General features: G+C 37.6%; 1 protein-coding gene across 1 annotated transcript; it reads left to right on the top strand.

Annotated features, from left to right (window-relative positions):
- Positions 1–77: 77 nt before the first annotated feature.
- On the top strand, positions 78–16,775 carry LOC120626806 (myoneurin-like). Its single transcript, XM_039894559.1, has 7 exons — positions 78–777; positions 1,446–1,566; positions 1,684–1,830; positions 2,577–2,701; positions 3,699–3,826; positions 15,646–15,733; positions 16,695–16,775. Exons 1-7 carry the CDS (start codon positions 177–179, stop codon positions 16,745–16,747), a joined length of 1,263 nt encoding a protein of 420 aa, XP_039750493.1. The 5' UTR covers positions 78–176; the 3' UTR covers positions 16,748–16,775.
- The last annotated feature ends 4,111 nt before the right edge of the window (positions 16,776–20,886 follow it).

Genomic DNA, 20,886 nt, shown 5'->3' with positions numbered 1-20,886 from the left:
GAGACCACAGACCACCGACCTCGACTATAGCCACAGACCGACCAGTAAATAAATATCATTATCTGTAACATCAAGTAAATGCAGACAGTGTTAGTTTAAGATGTTTCTCGCGGCCTAGTAAATAAATAAGTTTCTTTTCTCCAATTTCAAAACAGCTACCTACATAGGTACAAACTATGTTTAGTCAAGAAGAGTTTGAAGGTGAAATAGAATTCTTAGATGAAGATGCAGACATAGTCCAACAATGTGTACTGAATGTCGACAACGATGCTAAGATTAAAGGAGCTGAACGTCCCCGGGCTGTATATGAACCGCGCAGCTTGCGTGCTGAAGAGAAACAAGGGAGACCGAAAACTAAACGAAAAAGACCTACACCGAAGTCAGATGATTCTGATTACGATCCGTCTAAGGAGGCGAAGTACGCTCCTATCAGGAGTAGAAAGCGGCGGTCGAATGTAACGCCAACTGAAATGCGCGTGCAACGTGTAGAATTCGTGGCCATGCCTGAGTATAAAAAGAAGGATAGCTTTAACTCCAAAATGGATTTAACAGAACGCAGAAAACTCCAATTAAGAGTACCAGATTATGATGACCCCCTATGCTTGCCAGTTCGTTCGCTGAAAAAAGATAATCAAGAGCAAAGGAAACTTAGAAACTGGAATAATTTGTGTTTGGAACATTTTAAGAGTTATGACACACTGTTACGGGTTGACAAACAACCAACTGTTGCCTCCAAGAGAATTGTGGTTCTAAATAATATACAGAACAGAATTAATGGTATTTTTTTTATTTGTTGGATTGTTTTATTGCTTTTAATTTATTTCCAAATGTGGCATATTTGTGAGGGTGGAAATCTGATAATTGATTTAATTCATCTTTAACATCCTAATAATCTGTCTGATCACACAATATGCAACTTGATGTACGTGATGCCATCTAGACTTGCATTAGTGGAACCTGGAATGGTGACAACTATGGAGTCTTTCTTGTCTATTTATCTAACTCAGTAAGATCTTTCCAATCATCCATCACAGGGATGATTGGAAATAATTTTTCTTGGATAACAGAAATTAGGGTTCCATATCAAGGGAAAGTGGAATAAAATAAGCTGTTGCCTGCGACTTTGTCACTGTTTGTTTTTGTTTTTAAAGGATCCGAGTTTTGTCCGAGGAGAACAGTTTATTTGGAAGATGTTGGGCATTCAATTTAGGTGTAGTTCTACAGATATTTTTAAGTTGCATATTCTTGTAAAAAGCTGTGTAGGTTTAAAGATAACTGTTTTGTTGCCCTAAATTATTTAACAAAACAAATTACATGTGTAGAGAGCATAAAGTTTAAAGAAGTTTTAAATTAAACCATACAGACTCTCCTGCTTTTCACAGAGTAGATCAAATTAGGCTCAATTTTCAGTGTTTCTAAAGAAACTATATTTCTCAATTTTACAGGTAGAATAGAAACAACAATGTCTGCAAAACTTAGCGTTGAAAATAAAAATGGTGGAAAAAGGACAGAAGTTATTCAATCTGTTCTCCCTAAATACAGAGAGAAAAAGCTCCTTAATATAAGGTATTTAAACAAAATATTAAATTATTTAGAGGATTTTCTTGAAAAATATGTTCACAGACATCATATATATTTTTGCAAAGATGAATAAGAATAACATTATTAATTACTTAATTACAGGTTAAAAGAGCAAAAGAAGCGCAAACCGTTTTACATAAAAGATGAGGTCATATTAACAAAAGAGGTCCACAAAGAGGAAGAATCGCTTGTTGTATACAAACCAATGGAATCTTTGTCTTTGGTCTACAAAATGTTTAAAAACAAAGAGTAAGTCTGTCTTTTTTTTCTGCATTCAGCTATATCACTATAGGACTGCACACCAAATTATGTTTGACTTCCATCATAACTCCTCAATGATATTAATAAGATACCATACAGAACTTCTTACACTGTAAGACTTAGCAAGCACCCAGTGATAAGTGTGAATAGCTCACATCATATTTGTTTTACACCTTGAGCCTGGAATAAATCTTATAGTAAGGGCTGCAAAATTGTACCTTCTCTCCTACCTATCAATCATAAAATACAGATGCAAGAGATCATATAATGAATAAAAATTATTAAAATTCCTTCATTCATTCATAAATTCCTTCATTAAGACGTTTTTTTTATTTCTCTACCTGTAAAGTCCACTCGCTTAGAAACGAAAGCCTTTGTGCCGTGCTGTCTTGGCTTGTACCACATTTTTTCAAAGATGCTGCTATGCTATCAAAAGTCCCCGCTTGTGGCGGTTATCAGCAGGAGAATCTGGCATTTTATATCTAAGTGCCATAGTCTTTCCTTCCTTGGGAGCAGTGTGAAAGGCCTCAAGATGTAATTTTGGGTTTTTTGGGTTCTAACAGATTTATGTAAAACATGTAAAGAAATTATAGTCAATGCCCATGGGATGTTCAAATCAATATAGAATAGAATAAACTTTACACTAAAATGTGACGAAAATATTGTTTTCATTTTAAGATAGGTAAGAAATAATAGACTGTACATAATATTATAATTTCAAAATAACGTTTTAGTGACGATTGGCAATCGGAAAACGAAGACGACCCGGACAGGAGGCATCTAAAGGAAGTAGCCAGCTGTAAGATGTGTGCACCATGCTATCAGACGTCATGGCGAGGTTACAAAAACACTAATAATAGTAAGTCTGCCATAGCCATTTATTATAACGTGAACTCTCTGGCGTGCAGATTTTAGTTCACCGTTAAAGCATAAATTAAAAAAGCACATACCTAAATCCGCAAAGTAAAAAGTTCTGTGCCGGGAATCAAACTCGGTGCCCTCGAAAGGGAAAAATACGAATTGCCCACTAGTCATTATCGCTAGTTATTTTTTTTTCATGATACTGCAATTTACAATGAAGGATCTTATATAAAACTGATAACTATATATAAATAAATGAATAAAATAAATATACTACGACAATATATATATAGTCCACAGACTATATATATATTGTATAACACACATGTTTATCCGCTTATTGCTTCCTAAACCGCGAGATCGATTTTGATGCGGCTTTCACCATCGGTTAGACAATTTTTTTTGCAGGCTGTTTATACTATATAATACCGGCCCACTACAGTTCACGAGCCACGACTACTAGTGAGAAAAATTTAAGGCTGTAGTCCACCACCCTGGCCCAGTGCGGATTATTAACCTACTTTGAGAGCATTACAAGTGTCATATACAATGTGTAAACCGAAAACCGAATACTTCACAGGCCTTAGAGAGGTACATCGTCTACTGTTTGTAAGACTTATCTGTGAAACTGAAAAGCTAATGGTTTTTGAGTAAACTACTAACCATAAGTTTTTACTGAGAGAAATCAGATGCATCCCTAACACTAACATCACATGCAAAATTAAAATCATGCGACTCCCGTCATTTTATTAGGTACGCGTCGCGTAGCGTAGTTACTATGCGTGTGTAGGTCTTTTATCTTCAATAGGGTTGTCATAAGTAAACAGAATATTTTAAATTAGTTTGTATGGAAAAATAAATAGGCTTCTTTTGATTTGATGTTTTTACAGGGTGTTTTTTGTGAAATATACTTTTGCATCCTTCGATATTATTTCGTAATTCTGTTACACGTTGTTTAATGTCGGTTATTTGTAATGTATTTAATTTAATTTTAGAAAAAATCCCATGTATGATCTGCGAGCGCCCCTGCATCTCTATGTACAACATGCTGGCTCACATGAAGAGCCACCCCAACGCGGCCGTCCGAGCTTGCAAGGAACAGATTTCCAAGTGTTTGGCCACTGTAAGTATTTATAACAAAGGCAACGTTGGACACAGTCGTGAACTGAAGGGCAATTGTGTATCTCAGTTGCAAAAGTCATTGTGGAAGTTGCGATCAAAATAAACATTATTATACATTAAATAATTGTATATACCAACCTACGAAACAGACGAAATTAACGAAATTAAGTTTCAACAGTGGTTAGCTAAATTTGATGTCACGACAAGTTGGTTCACACACTCTGGCATTTGTATTATAAACGCTGAAATTTCATTTTTGACAAAAAAAAATTTAGATAGTTAATCGAAATTTTTTTTATGGCACCTTTTTATTGTCTTCTCTTCTGACACAGACAAAATTAATTTCATAAAAAAATAACCCTTTAAAATAACAATTACTTAACTATTTGTTGTGTAAAACCATCTTCTATAAACAGAGCATGTGAGGAGCACATCTCGCAATGATCCATCAACCTGACGCTCAAATTTTATGTCTCATGTGCCTGCGATTATATGGCATAATTCCTTTCAGACCGGAATACGGCATTGCAACGTCAGAAATAGAGGTCTGTCTCAAAAATAAACTACTACTACTAGAAAAGAATCTTACTTTTAATGAATACTAGCTGACCCGGCGAACTTTGTTCCGCCTTAATGTCAATAAATAAGCAGATTTTTTTTTTATTGGAAAAAATACAAAAAAAATTAAATTTCTACATCAATCATTCATAATTATTTCTGTATTTTAGTACATAGGTTGCTCTTCATTTAAGTACCTTGTGATACACGACATTTTTTGTTTTATTATCAGGCGCAAAAACAAACAACGCAGATGGTCTTCCGACCCGTGAACATGCCACGTATAATTGACCATGGGAAAAACATGAATGTTCTAGATTTAAACCACAAACTTTTAAGGATTGGCCTTGTGATTTGTTGATGGTCATGGCAAATGCAAGACGTATCGGAAATTGAAGTCTTTTAAATTCAAACGGCATATCGGTTGGGATCATCGGTATCCTCGGAATGAGAACTTGCTCACCTTTGAATTTTCCTATCATTATCGTAGCGTAAATTACATTGTTCATCAATTTTCTAACCACCAAACGCGTACCGTTGCACAGTTTTGGTTGGTTTATGTTTCGAAGCATGATTACTACGGAGCCAACCTTTAGGCGTAAATTGTGCGGTGGTAAGCCAGGCACGTCCAAAGAGTTTAAAAATTCAATTGGATAGTTGGTGGCTTCATCTTCATTTGTGACGCAGTCAATAGATTTGAATGAATGCATTGTTCCAATGATCTTATTTTGAATTATGTTGTTTAGGTCATCTACATCTTTATTCTTAGCCGCTAAAATTGCTCGCTCACTCATCCATTCATAATTTTTGTAGTTAGAAATAATTTCTGGAAATACATTGTTGATAAGTTCGTCTTTTGATGAGACAAAATTACAGAAATTATTTGGAAATGATATTAATCCGCTCGATTCATCGACAGGTACTTGACCATTACCGATAGTCAGCAATTGCTCCGAGAAATCTTCAGCAGATGTATCATTAAGCAATGCAACTCTCATGTTTGTTGTCAGTTGCAGTTTCTTCACATGGCGCCATAGATTTGACGATTTGAGGCAAGCGTTTATTTCGTCGGCAGCCGTAGATCTTGGAATTACTGGCAGTATTTGGCGGAAATCACCAGAAAGTAAAATCATTGCTCCTCCAAAACATCTCGAGTCATTGCGTAAATCTTTTAATGTTCGGTTAAGTGCTTCTAATGCACGTTTATGCGCCATTGTGCATTCGTCCCAGATGATGATTTTCGATACCGCTAAAACTTTGGCCATTGCTGAGTGTTTTGCAATATTACACGTTGGTTCTTCAATAGTTTGAAGATTTAACGGTAATTTGAATGCTGAATGAGCCGTACGGCATCCTTCTAACAATGTGGCTGCTATTCCAGAAGAAGCAACTGCAACCGCTATGTTAGATCTCGCCCGAACAGTTGCTAAAACTAATGACATGAGGAATGTCTTGCCAGTTCCACCAGGGGCATCTAGGAAATATAAACCACCATTTTCATCATCGATTGCCTTCATTAAAGTATCATAAACTTTCTTTTGTTGGTAATTCAACAGGGGTACATTCGTTTGAACTACTAAATCTAATTCCTGGTGATCATATTCACGTTCCCGTTCCAATTCTCGATTAAATGCGTCATTCATTTCACGATATGGTGCTGGCATTCCTAACCTGATTAATAAATTACCGCACATGAGGTAACACATATCTTCGATCAAGAGTAAAGCACGATTATGTATCTCCTCATTCATCTCAATATCGTGATTTCTGGAACTGACACGAATTTGATGTAAAATATCTTCTGACATATTATCCTTGTATTTGTGCCACAGGTTACATGGGTTTGATGGAAAACATGTCGAAATTATGATAGCGAATAATGTGCGTATCTGACTTGGAGATGCACAGATAATGGCTTCAGCGATTGTCGTATCCCAATGACTATCGTTTTCTAATAACTTCAATTCTTCACATGCAGCACGATATGTTGGGAATATTACACCATTAACAGTTCGTAGTGACTCAAATGACGTTGGCCCACGCACATTTACCAGCAACAACCGCAAATAGAAACATTCATTATTCTTTGGATGAACTGTATACATACGACCAAGAGCATCAGTAGAACGCACATCTGGATACCCAGGAACCGCATCGCCTTGCTTCCGTCTTTGAAAATTCTTCGATGAAGCATTCCAAGTATAATAACGTGGCATCTCCGAGTAAAGCAAAGTTCGTGCAAACTGATCGCTTTGGCAGATTGCAAAAAAACTGGTCAATGTAGTTGCTGGAGGTGTTTCAGCACGTTGCGTAGCATTCGAAGCCGTGAAATATACTCGTTGACCATTCTCCAGATGCACCGCCAAATGCGTAACAGTAGGATGACGTTCGTGAATGGGAAATGCGAATATACGCCAAATCGCTTCATTACAGTTCACATAACGACCAACTTGATAGCGTGAAATTTCATCGTTGGTATTCGAGGATTGCAATCCAAAAACCGCCATATCACTGCCTTTCGTGACATATTTGCAAATATATTTTATGGACTTAACTGAATTGCAGTATTCAACGTTGCAATGTGTCTTGAACGATTTAGAAATAAGTGGCGAATATGGAACAATCCAACTGTTGTCGACAACGAAATCCATTCTTTTCACTTTCGTTGTGACAGTTCGACCGTTGTCATCTGGTGATCGACGCCGATACAGCGGATAACCATCATTGCCAGTGACAGTCTCCGCCGTTAATTTCCGTGGATATCGTTTAGAGCACTTTCCATCGACCATGCAAGGTGATTGGGGATTGATGGCACCACACGGTCCATGAATCATATTAGTAGTAACAACATCATGTAGGTCTGGATCGACTTCATAATCAGGAATCTCAGCACATATGATATCATCTATTTGGTCAGGCTGAATTCTTTCCACTAACCAAATAAGAATGTGTGCGTGCGGCAGGCCTCGCTTTTGCCATTCGATTGAATACATCCAGCATCGAGTATCTCCAAAGACGCGTTGTTTAACAATAAAGTTCATCAGGGACCGAATTTTTTGCCTGAATATACGTGCTGTGATGTCGTGTCTATCACTTGATGTTTGTCCGGGAAGCAGCAATTGAGTAATTTCTATCCATTTTGGATTACAGGTAAAAGTAATAAAGAGATCGGGCCGACCGTAATGACGAACATATGTCATTGCATCTTGTGCATATTCATGCATATGACGTGGACTACCAATGTATGTCGCCGGCAGAATAGTTAATCGACCAATATTAGCTGCATTTCCTTCAGTATTAACTGCATCACGTAAATGGATGTACTCCTCAGAACGCAGTTTGGCTTGGTTCAACCTAATGAATGTTAAACGTTCCGTTTCTATTTTTACATACATGTCAACGCAATACTGCTGAAACAATCGACGAAACCGCAGCAAATAGTTGTCAGCATTTTGACGAATCATCAAACGATATGCGTAATAATTCATTGAGCTAACTTTCTTTGTAGTTTCTTCACCTGAAATTAAAAATTTGATAATTAACCATTTCAAAGGCAAATTTTAAAGGCAAACAATACAGACATTAACCATTTTTTTAATAAGCATTATTTTAAATCAGTGTCTTTCACAAATAAATGAAATAAATTATGATACTGATACTCACCATTCAATGGATTTTTCATTTTAATATTAAAATAATATCCATCTTCTCCTTGCCAAAACATCAGCGGGTATTGCAATGTGTCATATGATCGATGAGTTTCAGATATTTGTTGCAGTTGCCCAGTATCGCGACGTGTAAGCACAATATCGCGTTTTTCCAATTGTTCACCAACAATCAGGATGGCAACTTCGTCTACTGTTGGAGCATTAAATGTCCTTTCGTGTGTTCCAGATGGTCGTTTATCTGCTTTGATAACAACTTTATAGTCATCACTTGGCATGCGCTCTAAAGCACTCTTAAACAACCTGACCAACGCATGATGTTCATGAAGCAGACACTGCAAGTCTTGAAGAATTGCTCGCTTCATTCCTGCATTGATCTCTAGGCGTCGATCAAGTTGTTCTTCCATGTTGCCCATGAAATATATTTGTAAAAATTTATTCTGTGTATCTTCGAAAGGTAGTAATGATCCAATTCGATGATGAATCTGTCCTTGTATCTACAAAATAAAAACCAGACAGTATTAACTGGGTTATAAACACTTTTTTCGGTGGGAGAGTAGAGTTCAGAATTAGCAAATATACTACATAGGTACCAATAGATAAAGTAAGTTATTCTTTAACTACATTCTATATAAGTACAAAAATAAATACCTTAAATGTCGGATTAAATCCCCGTTCTTCGATAATATCTGCCCCAAATGACGTCATCTGGAAACAACCATTGTATTTTTGAGTATTTGCAAGAAAGTGGCGTGATTCTTGTGTTTCGCCACAAAGCAATGAATACAATGGCTCAGGTGGCGGAGTCAACAATGGCAATTTCACTTTACCATTAAGGCAGCATAATCCAGGCGTTTCTCCGGAAAACTTTAATGCACCACAATACTCGCAAACTACGTCCATTTGCCCAATGCAAACGCTAGGATGCAAGCTGTAATCATTGCTGCAATCGTATTGAAACGCTGCTCGATTCAAATCAGCACTTGATAAATATCTTGTTCTGCGTCGCAAATTATCTATTTGTTGACCTCTGTTGTTCGCTCGACGATTCTGCATTGCCAACCGAGCTGTTTCACGGGCTGCTTCACTTTGCTCTCGTGATTGAGAAGCACGAAGTCGAGCCATACTATCGCGGCGCTGTTCACGTGCAATTTCTTGTTCTTCTTCAGTCCTTTCATTTGCAGTATTTCGTATTCTTCTTGCATCACGGCTTTGTCGGGAAAGATTCGATCGTCTTGGTCGCGGCATTATTAATTAAACTTCACTTCACCTAAAAACTTAAATTTTTAACCATACCGAGTTTTATAGTTCACTTCACTGTTTATACGAATGGGCAATTGGGCAATAATGTTAATTATTTATTTAATAGAAATAGTTATATTATTGATTTCTTACAAATATCAAATAGTCATCCATACGTCATTACATAGCTGTCATTATACGTCAATTTTGTTATTCCAAGTCTGATTCTTTTTTGTTATACCACGTTTTATAGTGACTGACGTTACATGTCAAGTCACACGGGAATGATGTCGAACGGGATAAAAAGTATCCTATGTCCTTCTCCTGGCTCTAAACTACCTCCCTGCCAATTTTCAGCTAAATCGGTTCAGCCGTTCTTGAGTTATAAGTGAAGTAACTAACACGACTTTCTTTTATATATATAGATATATACACAGGAAGGCTTCTAGGCCAGCCAATTCTTCAGTTTTCTCGTGGATGACATGTTTTAAGCTTTATATTTGAAGCTAGATGACATATTTTAAAATGCAATATTTTAAGCTTATTAATTTATTAATATTCGACGATTCGACGGTCGATTGGCGCAGTGGGCAGCGACCTTGCTTTCTGAGTGGAAGGCCGTGGGTTCGATTCCCACAACCAGAAAATGTTTTTGTGATGAACACGAATGTTTTTCAGTGTCTGGGTGTTTATCTGTATTTTCTAAGTATTTATGTATATTATTCATCAAATTATCCATCAGTCATCTTAGTACCCATAACACAAGCTACGCTTACTTTGGAACTAGATGGCGATGTGTGTATTGTAGTAGTATATTTATTTATTTATCATTTACTAGCTGACCCGGCGAACTTTGTTCCGCCTTAATGTCAATAAATAAGCAGATTTTTTTTTTATTGGAAAAAATACAAAAAAAATTAAATTTCTACATCAATCATTCATAATTATTTCTGTATTTTAGTACATAGGTTGCTCTTCATTTAAGTACCTTGTGATACACGACATTTTTTGTTTTATTATCAGGCGCAAAAACAAACAACGCAGATGGTCTTCCGACCCGTGAACATGCCACGTATAATTGACCATGGGAAAAACATGAATGTTCTAGATTTAAACCACAAACTTTTAAGGATTGGCCTTGTGATTTGTTGATGGTCATGGCAAATGCAAGACGTATCGGAAATTGAAGTCTTTTAAATTCAAACGGCATATCGGTTGGGATCATCGGTATCCTCGGAATGAGAACTTGCTCACCTTTGAATTTTCCTATCATTATCGTAGCGTAAATTACATTGTTCATCAATTTTCTAACCACCAAACGCGTACCGTTGCACAGTTTTGGTTGGTTTATGTTTCGAAGCATGATTACTACGGAGCCAACCTTTAGGCGTAAATTGTGCGGTGGTAAGCCAGGCACGTCCAAAGAGTTTAAAAATTCAATTGGATAGTTGGTGGCTTCATCTTCATTTGTGACGCAGTCAATAGATTTGAATGAATGCATTGTTCCAATGATCTTATTTTGAATTATGTTGTTTAGGTCATCTACATCTTTATTCTTAGCCGCTAAAATTGCTCGCTCACTCATCCATTCATAATTTTTGTAGTTAGAAATAATTTCTGGAAATACATTGTTGATAAGTTCGTCTTTTGATGAGACAAAATTACAGAAATTATTTGGAAATGATATTAATCCGCTCGATTCATCGACAGGTACTTGACCATTACCGATAGTCAGCAATTGCTCCGAGAAATCTTCAGCAGATGTATCATTAAGCAATGCAACTCTCATGTTTGTTGTCAGTTGCAGTTTCTTCACATGGCGCCATAGATTTGACGATTTGAGGCAAGCGTTTATTTCGTCGGCAGCCGTAGATCTTGGAATTACTGGCAGTATTTGGCGGAAATCACCAGAAAGTAAAATCATTGCTCCTCCAAAACATCTCGAGTCATTGCGTAAATCTTTTAATGTTCGGTTAAGTGCTTCTAATGCACGTTTATGCGCCATTGTGCATTCGTCCCAGATGATGATTTTCGATACCGCTAAAACTTTGGCCATTGCTGAGTGTTTTGCAATATTACACGTTGGTTCTTCAATAGTTTGAAGATTTAACGGTAATTTGAATGCTGAATGAGCCGTACGGCATCCTTCTAACAATGTGGCTGCTATTCCAGAAGAAGCAACTGCAACCGCTATGTTAGATCTCGCCCGAACAGTTGCTAAAACTAATGACATGAGGAATGTCTTGCCAGTTCCACCAGGGGCATCTAGGAAATATAAACCACCATTTTCATCATCGATTGCCTTCATTAAAGTATCATAAACTTTCTTTTGTTGGTAATTCAACAGGGGTACATTCGTTTGAACTACTAAATCTAATTCCTGGTGATCATATTCACGTTCCCGTTCCAATTCTCGATTAAATGCGTCATTCATTTCACGATATGGTGCTGGCATTCCTAACCTGATTAATAAATTACCGCACATGAGGTAACACATATCTTCGATCAAGAGTAAAGCACGATTATGTATCTCCTCATTCATCTCAATATCGTGATTTCTGGAACTGACACGAATTTGATGTAAAATATCTTCTGACATATTATCCTTGTATTTGTGCCACAGGTTACATGGGTTTGATGGAAAACATGTCGAAATTATGATAGCGAATAATGTGCGTATCTGACTTGGAGATGCACAGATAATGGCTTCAGCGATTGTCGTATCCCAATGACTATCGTTTTCTAATAACTTCAATTCTTCACATGCAGCACGATATGTTGGGAATATTACACCATTAACAGTTCGTAGTGACTCAAATGACGTTGGCCCACGCACATTTACCAGCAACAACCGCAAATAGAAACATTCATTATTCTTTGGATGAACTGTATACATACGACCAAGAGCATCAGTAGAACGCACATCTGGATACCCAGGAACCGCATCGCCTTGCTTCCGTCTTTGAAAATTCTTCGATGAAGCATTCCAAGTATAATAACGTGGCATCTCCGAGTAAAGCAAAGTTCGTGCAAACTGATCGCTTTGGCAGATTGCAAAAAAACTGGTCAATGTAGTTGCTGGAGGTGTTTCAGCACGTTGCGTAGCATTCGAAGCCGTGAAATATACTCGTTGACCATTCTCCAGATGCACCGCCAAATGCGTAACAGTAGGATGACGTTCGTGAATGGGAAATGCGAATATACGCCAAATCGCTTCATTACAGTTCACATAACGACCAACTTGATAGCGTGAAATTTCATCGTTGGTATTCGAGGATTGCAATCCAAAAACCGCCATATCACTGCCTTTCGTGACATATTTGCAAATATATTTTATGGACTTAACTGAATTGCAGTATTCAACGTTGCAATGTGTCTTGAACGATTTAGAAATAAGTGGCGAATATGGAACAATCCAACTGTTGTCGACAACGAAATCCATTCTTTTCACTTTCGTTGTGACAGTTCGACCGTTGTCATCTGGTGATCGACGCCGATACAGCGGATAACCATCATTGCCAGTGACAGTCTCCGCCGTTAATTTCCGTGGATATCGTTTAGAGCACTTTCCATCGACCATGCAAGGTGATTGGGGATTGATGGCACCACACGGTCCATGAATCATATTAGTAGTAACAACATCATGTAGGTCTGGATCGACTTCATAATCAGGAATCTCAGCACATATGATATCATCTATTTGGTCAGGCTGAATTCTTTCCACTAACCAAATAAGAATGTGTGCGTGCGGCAGGCCTCGCTTTTGCCATTCGATTGAATACATCCAGCATCGAGTATCTCCAAAGACGCGTTGTTTAACAATAAAGTTCATCAGGGACCGAATTTTTTGCCTGAATATACGTGCTGTGATGTCGTGTCTATCACTTGATGTTTGTCCGGGAAGCAGCAATTGAGTAATTTCTATCCATTTTGGATTACAGGTAAAAGTAATAAAGAGATCGGGCCGACCGTAATGACGAACATATGTCATTGCATCTTGTGCATATTCATGCATATGACGTGGACTACCAATGTATGTCGCCGGCAGAATAGTTAATCGACCAATATTAGCTGCATTTCCTTCAGTATTAACTGCATCACGTAAATGGATGTACTCCTCAGAACGCAGTTTGGCTTGGTTCAACCTAATGAATGTTAAACGTTCCGTTTCTATTTTTACATACATGTCAACGCAATACTGCTGAAACAATCGACGAAACCGCAGCAAATAGTTGTCAGCATTTTGACGAATCATCAAACGATATGCGTAATAATTCATTGAGCTAACTTTCTTTGTAGTTTCTTCACCTGAAATTAAAAATTTGATAATTAACCATTTCAAAGGCAAATTTTAAAGGCAAACAATACAGACATTAACCATTTTTTTAATAAGCATTATTTTAAATCAGTGTCTTTCACAAATAAATGAAATAAATTATGATACTGATACTCACCATTCAATGGATTTTTCATTTTAATATTAAAATAATATCCATCTTCTCCTTGCCAAAACATCAGCGGGTATTGCAATGTGTCATATGATCGATGAGTTTCAGATATTTGTTGCAGTTGCCCAGTATCGCGACGTGTAAGCACAATATCGCGTTTTTCCAATTGTTCACCAACAATCAGGATGGCAACTTCGTCTACTGTTGGAGCATTAAATGTCCTTTCGTGTGTTCCAGATGGTCGTTTATCTGCTTTGATAACAACTTTATAGTCATCACTTGGCATGCGCTCTAAAGCACTCTTAAACAACCTGACCAACGCATGATGTTCATGAAGCAGACACTGCAAGTCTTGAAGAATTGCTCGCTTCATTCCTGCATTGATCTCTAGGCGTCGATCAAGTTGTTCTTCCATGTTGCCCATGAAATATATTTGTAAAAATTTATTCTGTGTATCTTCGAAAGGTAGTAATGATCCAATTCGATGATGAATCTGTCCTTGTATCTACAAAATAAAAACCAGACAGTATTAACTGGGTTATAAACACTTTTTTCGGTGGGAGAGTAGAGTTCAGAATTAGCAAATATACTACATAGGTACCAATAGATAAAGTAAGTTATTCTTTAACTACATTCTATATAAGTACAAAAATAAATACCTTAAATGTCGGATTAAATCCCCGTTCTTCGATAATATCTGCCCCAAATGACGTCATCTGGAAACAACCATTGTATTTTTGAGTATTTGCAAGAAAGTGGCGTGATTCTTGTGTTTCGCCACAAAGCAATGAATACAATGGCTCAGGTGGCGGAGTCAACAATGGCAATTTCACTTTACCATTAAGGCAGCATAATCCAGGCGTTTCTCCGGAAAACTTTAATGCACCACAATACTCGCAAACTACGTCCATTTGCCCAATGCAAACGCTAGGATGCAAGCTGTAATCATTGCTGCAATCGTATTGAAACGCTGCTCGATTCAAATCAGCACTTGATAAATATCTTGTTCTGCGTCGCAAATTATCTATTTGTTGACCTCTGTTGTTCGCTCGACGATTCTGCATTGCCAACCGAGCTGTTTCACGGGCTGCTTCACTTTGCTCTCGTGATTGAGAAGCACGAAGTCGAGCCATACTATCGCGGCGCTGTTCACGTGCAATTTCTTGTTCTTCTTCAGTCCTTTCATTTGCAGTATTTCGTATTCTTCTTGCATCACGGCTTTGTCGGGAAAGATTCGATCGTCTTGGTCGCGGCATTATTAATTAAACTTCACTTCACCTAAAAACTTAAATTTTTAACCATACCGAGTTTTATAGTTCACTTCACTGTTTATACGAATGGGCAATTGGGCAATAATGTTAATTATTTATTTAATAGAAATAGTTATATTATTGATTTCTTACAAATATCAAATAGTCATCCATACGTCATTACATAGCTGTCATTATACGTCAATTTTGTTATTCCAAGTCTGATTCTTTTTTGTTATACCACGTTTTATAGTGACTGACGTTACATGTCAAGTCACACGGGAATGATGTCGAACGGGATAAAAAGTATCCTATGTCCTTCTCCTGGCTCTAAACTACCTCCCTGCCAATTTTCAGCTAAATCGGTTCAGCCGTTCTTGAGTTATAAGTGAAGTAACTAACACGACTTTCTTTTATATATATAGATTATATTGAATTATGTTTCTTAAGTGCCGTGTGGTGACGGCAGATCATAATAAAGTCGTCACCACCTCGTCTCTGCCCCAGAGTGTCGTGAGAGGCGACTAAAGGAATATAACAGAGAACGGGCAGCAGCATCCTCTGTGCTACTACTATCTTCTACTGCGATCACCTAAACCCTCCCTTTTGTTCCAGTGCAATGTTATAAGTTATTGATAATAATAATATTTCTTTCAGGCGTTGGAATACCATTATAAGTGCAGAATATGCGATGAAAAGTTTCGCAGCATTAAGACGTTGCGATCCCACGTTAAAAATCATAAAAGTGAGTATTTATCCAAGAGGAGATGAGGAAAAATATATAAAGAGTTGCAAATTTTTTATCAACATCATATCAACCCATTACTCGCCCACTACACGGCACGGGTCTGCTCCCACAATGAGAAGGGATTAAGGTCGCAGACCACCACGCTGGCCTAGTGCGGATTGGTGGACTCGGAAAAACATTCATGTTCATCACACAAACGTTTTCCAGTTGTGGGAATCGAACCCACGGCCTTGGACTCAAAAAGCAGGGTCGCTGCCCACTGCGCCATTCGGCCGTCAACTCTCAGGCACGCAGGTTTCCTCACGATCATTCATCCCCCGTATTAATTCTACCTGCATAAGAAAGTACCTATCTATTGTCAGTGGCGTGCACAGGGTATTCGGCCAGGGTATGCATAAAGCAGATACATAGCATGAAATTGAAGAAAATCCCCTGCAATACTAGCTATATATAATAATTTGGGTATGCAGTGCTTATGTGCATGTATGAAGTGCACGACACTGTCTTTTGTTAAAATCAGTTCAGCTGACAGCGGATTGGTGGACCCCACACGCCTTTGAGAACATTATGATGAACTATCAGGCATGCAGGTTTATTCACTACGTTTTCCTTTACCGTTGAAGCAAGTGTTATTTTTAATGTTTAAAACGCACATAACTCAGAAAAGTTAAGAGGTGCGTGCTAGGAATTGAACCCGGCCCCCTAGAAGTGAAACCGAAGTCCTACATGTAATTACTCCGGCAACTCTACTACGAGTAGTACCTTTTTTTTTTTCTTGGCGAGGTGGAAAAGATTTATTGCTACCTCCGACCCTTGGACAGGACGGAGGTCTCTAAAGGGGTATACCCAAACTAAAAACCACCACGGCATCCACCCTCTTGTTGGCTTTGTTAGACCTCCCGAACGAATACGAGTACTAGCTAAAATTATTTCTAATAGTACGTTTTATATTTTTCAGGTGGCGAAAAGTTTAAGTGCGAAGTATGCAACCAAAATATTATGTCATTATAGTAAGTGGATTAAATAAAAAAGTTGTATTTCAAAAAAATTATATTTGTTTTACCTACCTAGCCAAAAATATTTTTCGACATATTTTTTATTTCACTCCACGTTAGTCCTTGACTGCAAATATCATCTGGTGGTAAGTGACGATGCAGTCTGAGATGGTTGCATGCTAACCTGTTTAAGAAATATGGCAGGTATATGAATCGCAGTAATTTTAGAAAAATATAAATATATATCCGATACTTCTAGTATAGGATTTATAGCTATATTTATCTTAAATTATAATAGGGGTAGGTATAAGAGTTTTATTAAACCATAATCGGTTACGAAGCGAAATCGTACCGGAACGCTAAATCACTTGGCGGCACGTCTTTGTTAGTAAGGTGGTTAATAGCCACAGTTGAAAACTTTTACTAGACTTTCCGAGAAAATTTCCAATTAAAAATTCTCAAATTCTCAAATGGTTGGGAATCGAACCAGGAGCTTCCCACTGTACCTACCACAAGTATGACAAACAAGGCTCTGACCCTCCAAAAAATAGCGGTGTCAATTTTTTATATTTTTTTATATTCATGCCCGTTAGAAAGCAATGTTAAGGTCTAGGTTGGAGCACGCTTGCCAAGAAAAAGCCTATTCACTCTGGCCTTGAAGCAGTGGCGTGCACTGGGTTTCTTACCAAGGTATGCACACAGCAGGAAAATTGCATAAAATGGCAAAAATCCTCCTATATATCAATTTTAGGGTATGCAGTGCTTTTGTGCATGTATGAAGTTAACGCCACTGCCTTGAACTCAAGTTACGCGATATTGGCTAGACTGGTAACTATTCGGTATTGGCTAGACTGAATAAATTGCGCAGACTGGTGTCGGGTGGAAGCGACATTCGAAACCGGTCGGGCCATTGCCAGGTAGGGGAAGCGATCGCAGGTAATATGAACTAACGCACACAGTAATAAAGTGCTATTTAGCTTATCTGAGTTTTGAAATCATTATCGGTCCGCTACAGGCACGGACCTCTAAAAAAGAGAAGGGTTGAGGCCGTAGCCCACCACGCTAGCCACAAATTGGACATGGACATGTTTGTTCTTTCACGATGGTTTCCTTCATCGTTAAAAGAAGTGTTTTTTAACTGCTTCAAATGCACGTAACTTGGAAAAAGTAAGATGCGTGTCGGGAGTCAAACTCGGTCCCCCTGACGTGAGGCCGATGCCCTAACCACTAGGCTATCATCGCTTTTCGTAACATTAAACTCAAACAATATATTAGAACATAATAAAACACATTTAACCAATCGTGGTAACTATAAGATTGATGAATTCCTTAACTACTAGGCTGCTTGGAAGCAGGCCACTCCGCGCTCATCTCTCACAAAACAGAAAATTATAAAGATTGTTAAACTATAAAATGATGTTAAAAAAGAGCAATCTGCTAAGTTTTTTGCCGGCTCTTCTCAGTGGAATCTGCCTTCCGAACCGGTGGTAGAGTCACTACAACCAGATTGACTTGACGTTTCAAAAGTGCTTATAAAATAGGCCTACTAGAAATAAATGAATTTTGAATTTGAACTTTGAATTTTAAATGATTATTTGAACGTTATACATATAAAGCATATGTTACGGCCTTCGCACAACATATCGACTGGTGGTTTTTCTTTCATTAACTCTCGCAAAGGCCTTTTCTTTCCCTTCACCATCATCACATCAAATAATTACCGGCCCACTACATAGCACGGGTCTCCTCCTACAATGAGAAGGGGTTAAGGCCGTAGTCCACCACGCTGGCCCAGTGCGGATGGGTGGACTCCACACACCTTTGAGAACAATATGTAAAACTCTCAGGCATGCAGGTTTCCTCACGATCATTTATCTCCTAGGGCTGTTTAATGTATACATTAATTCAATCTGCATAAGAATATACCTATATATTGTTAAAATCAGTTCAGCTGAAAAATGGTGTCATACAGCATACCTAAATAAAAAATAGACTTCCACATGGAGGTAAAGGAATAATTAATTTTATATCATCTGCATACCCTGTGCATACCCTCTATGCACGCCACTGGCCGTAGTCCACCACGCTGGTCAAGTGGTAGACTATACACGCCTTCGATAACATTATTCTTCATAACTCAGGCATGCGGGTTTCTTCACTATATTTTCTTTCGTTAATACATACTTTCTATTGTTATTTTAAAAACGTACATACTCCGTAAATTAAGAGGTGCGTGCCGGTAACGAACTCTGTGCCCCCGAAAGGAAAGCCGAAAACTTATCCACTGCGCTATTACTTCTAACCGCACCGAGGAATATATTATAGGGAGTTTTAAAAGTGCAAAATTCTAGGAAAGCACTTTTTCTATAGAGACAAGTTAAGTCGATATGGCGTGCGTCGCCATATTCAACTAATGAGTTGAGTTTAATATTTAGAAAACTCAGAAAAGCGAACTCAGAAAATAAGTAACGACTAATATAAGGAAATTCCTAGGCATTCCGACATCAACAGTTCACCAATAGTTGGTGAAACGATTTTAACTATAGACATCGCTTAAATCACTGGCCATTAGAGACAAATTATTATAAGGTTTTTTTCTTTTAGATGTAAGTTTACTTTACAATGAATAACTGTTGTCTTAACAATAATTGCTGTCTAACGAGATTACCGCCATGTGGAATGTTGAGTCGACCGTTATTGTTCCCATCATCGTTTCAGTCAATGGTCTTTTCGTGAAAAGCTTCGACCAACATTTTAAGAAGCTTTCGCTTGGTTGTTGGATCAAGGGTCGGATACAGAAGGCCTTGAAACGGCGTGTATTGTGAGGAGGTTCCTCACTCTGGAGCCCTGACCGCCGGTTGCTTGGGCATTCAAAAGCCCCGCAAGCGGAGGGTGTATGTTTTTTCTTATAAATTTTTAATAGTTTTTTATAGCAATAGTTTTTTTAAGCATTGTTAAGAATAAAAAAAAAATGAAAAGCTATAAATGATAGAAAACAAAAAATTGCTGTCTTAACAATTGTTCATTGTAAAGTCAACATCTCCTGAGGATGCTCCGATTTCGGAGCGAAACGTGCGTAGTACATTGCCGAAGATCTGTTTGGTGTGGAGTATAAGGATTGAAGAAATTATAAAATCCACCATCCAGATTCTCCTGCTGTTCGCGGAGTATAGCAAATTAAGCTTAATTTTCATAATATATTATGGATTTCCGAAAAGTAACGCCTGCTTCTATCCAATATTATCAAAAACTGCAGCCTAGGTACACAAAAATTTTAGGTCCTATTTAATTAAGAACATTTTTTTATGCAGTGCATTGTGCCCAAAACACCGAAAGCGCCCTGCGCACGTCTGTCTCATTTTACACCCGCAGAATGTTGCCAGTGTTGGAGAACATCTTGGAATAATATTAGTTTTCACCTACACATTTGACATATAATTGTTTATTGTTTATTGTTATTAGGTACACAAAACAGGTAATAACTAAAAGTAGATCTAAATATAAGTAATAACAAGTTTTGTTCTAAGCTACAACCCAAAGTATGTGTACACAACTTGGAATTAAATTAAACAGAAAGTAAAGATAAAATTAAAGTTGAAACAAAAAAGAAACACTTAAATAATAATATATATATTATTTCCCTAAAGATTATGTGGAATAGTGCTTAATAATTTGATTTTTAAAAATATTTATCCTTTTGTTAAAAATGTCAATATTATGATTACTTGATACTAAATCATTATAAAGGCGGCACATGCGAACGATGGGATTGTAAAAGGAAGTATTGTTCTTGTAGACACTTAGGGAAAATGGTTTAAAATATTTTAATCTGGGATTAACGCGAGTATTTATAGTAATGAGCGAGAGCAAGACGGAAGAATCAATTTGGGAGTTAATGAGCTTAAATAAGAAGATCAAATGAAAGTATTTTCGACGAAATTGCAAGCTTTGCATCCCAAAGTGTACAAGCCTGTCATGGTAAGTTGTACGTTTATGGCCGAAGTGATGTCGATATGACAATATTCGTAAAAAATTTTTTTCGAATCGAGCAGAGTTTCCCCCTACAATTACTTGATACAGAGTTAATGTTTGAGAAGGTAATGCTTCTACTTTTATGCGGCTCAGGTACCGTTTACAATGTTGACAACAAAACGA

The sequence above is a fragment of the Pararge aegeria genome, chromosome 1 (assembly GCF_905163445.1).
Source record: "Pararge aegeria chromosome 1, ilParAegt1.1, whole genome shotgun sequence".
Taxonomy (NCBI): domain Eukaryota; kingdom Metazoa; phylum Arthropoda; class Insecta; order Lepidoptera; family Nymphalidae; genus Pararge; species Pararge aegeria.
This window is presented reverse-complemented; position numbering and strand designations above follow the sequence as displayed.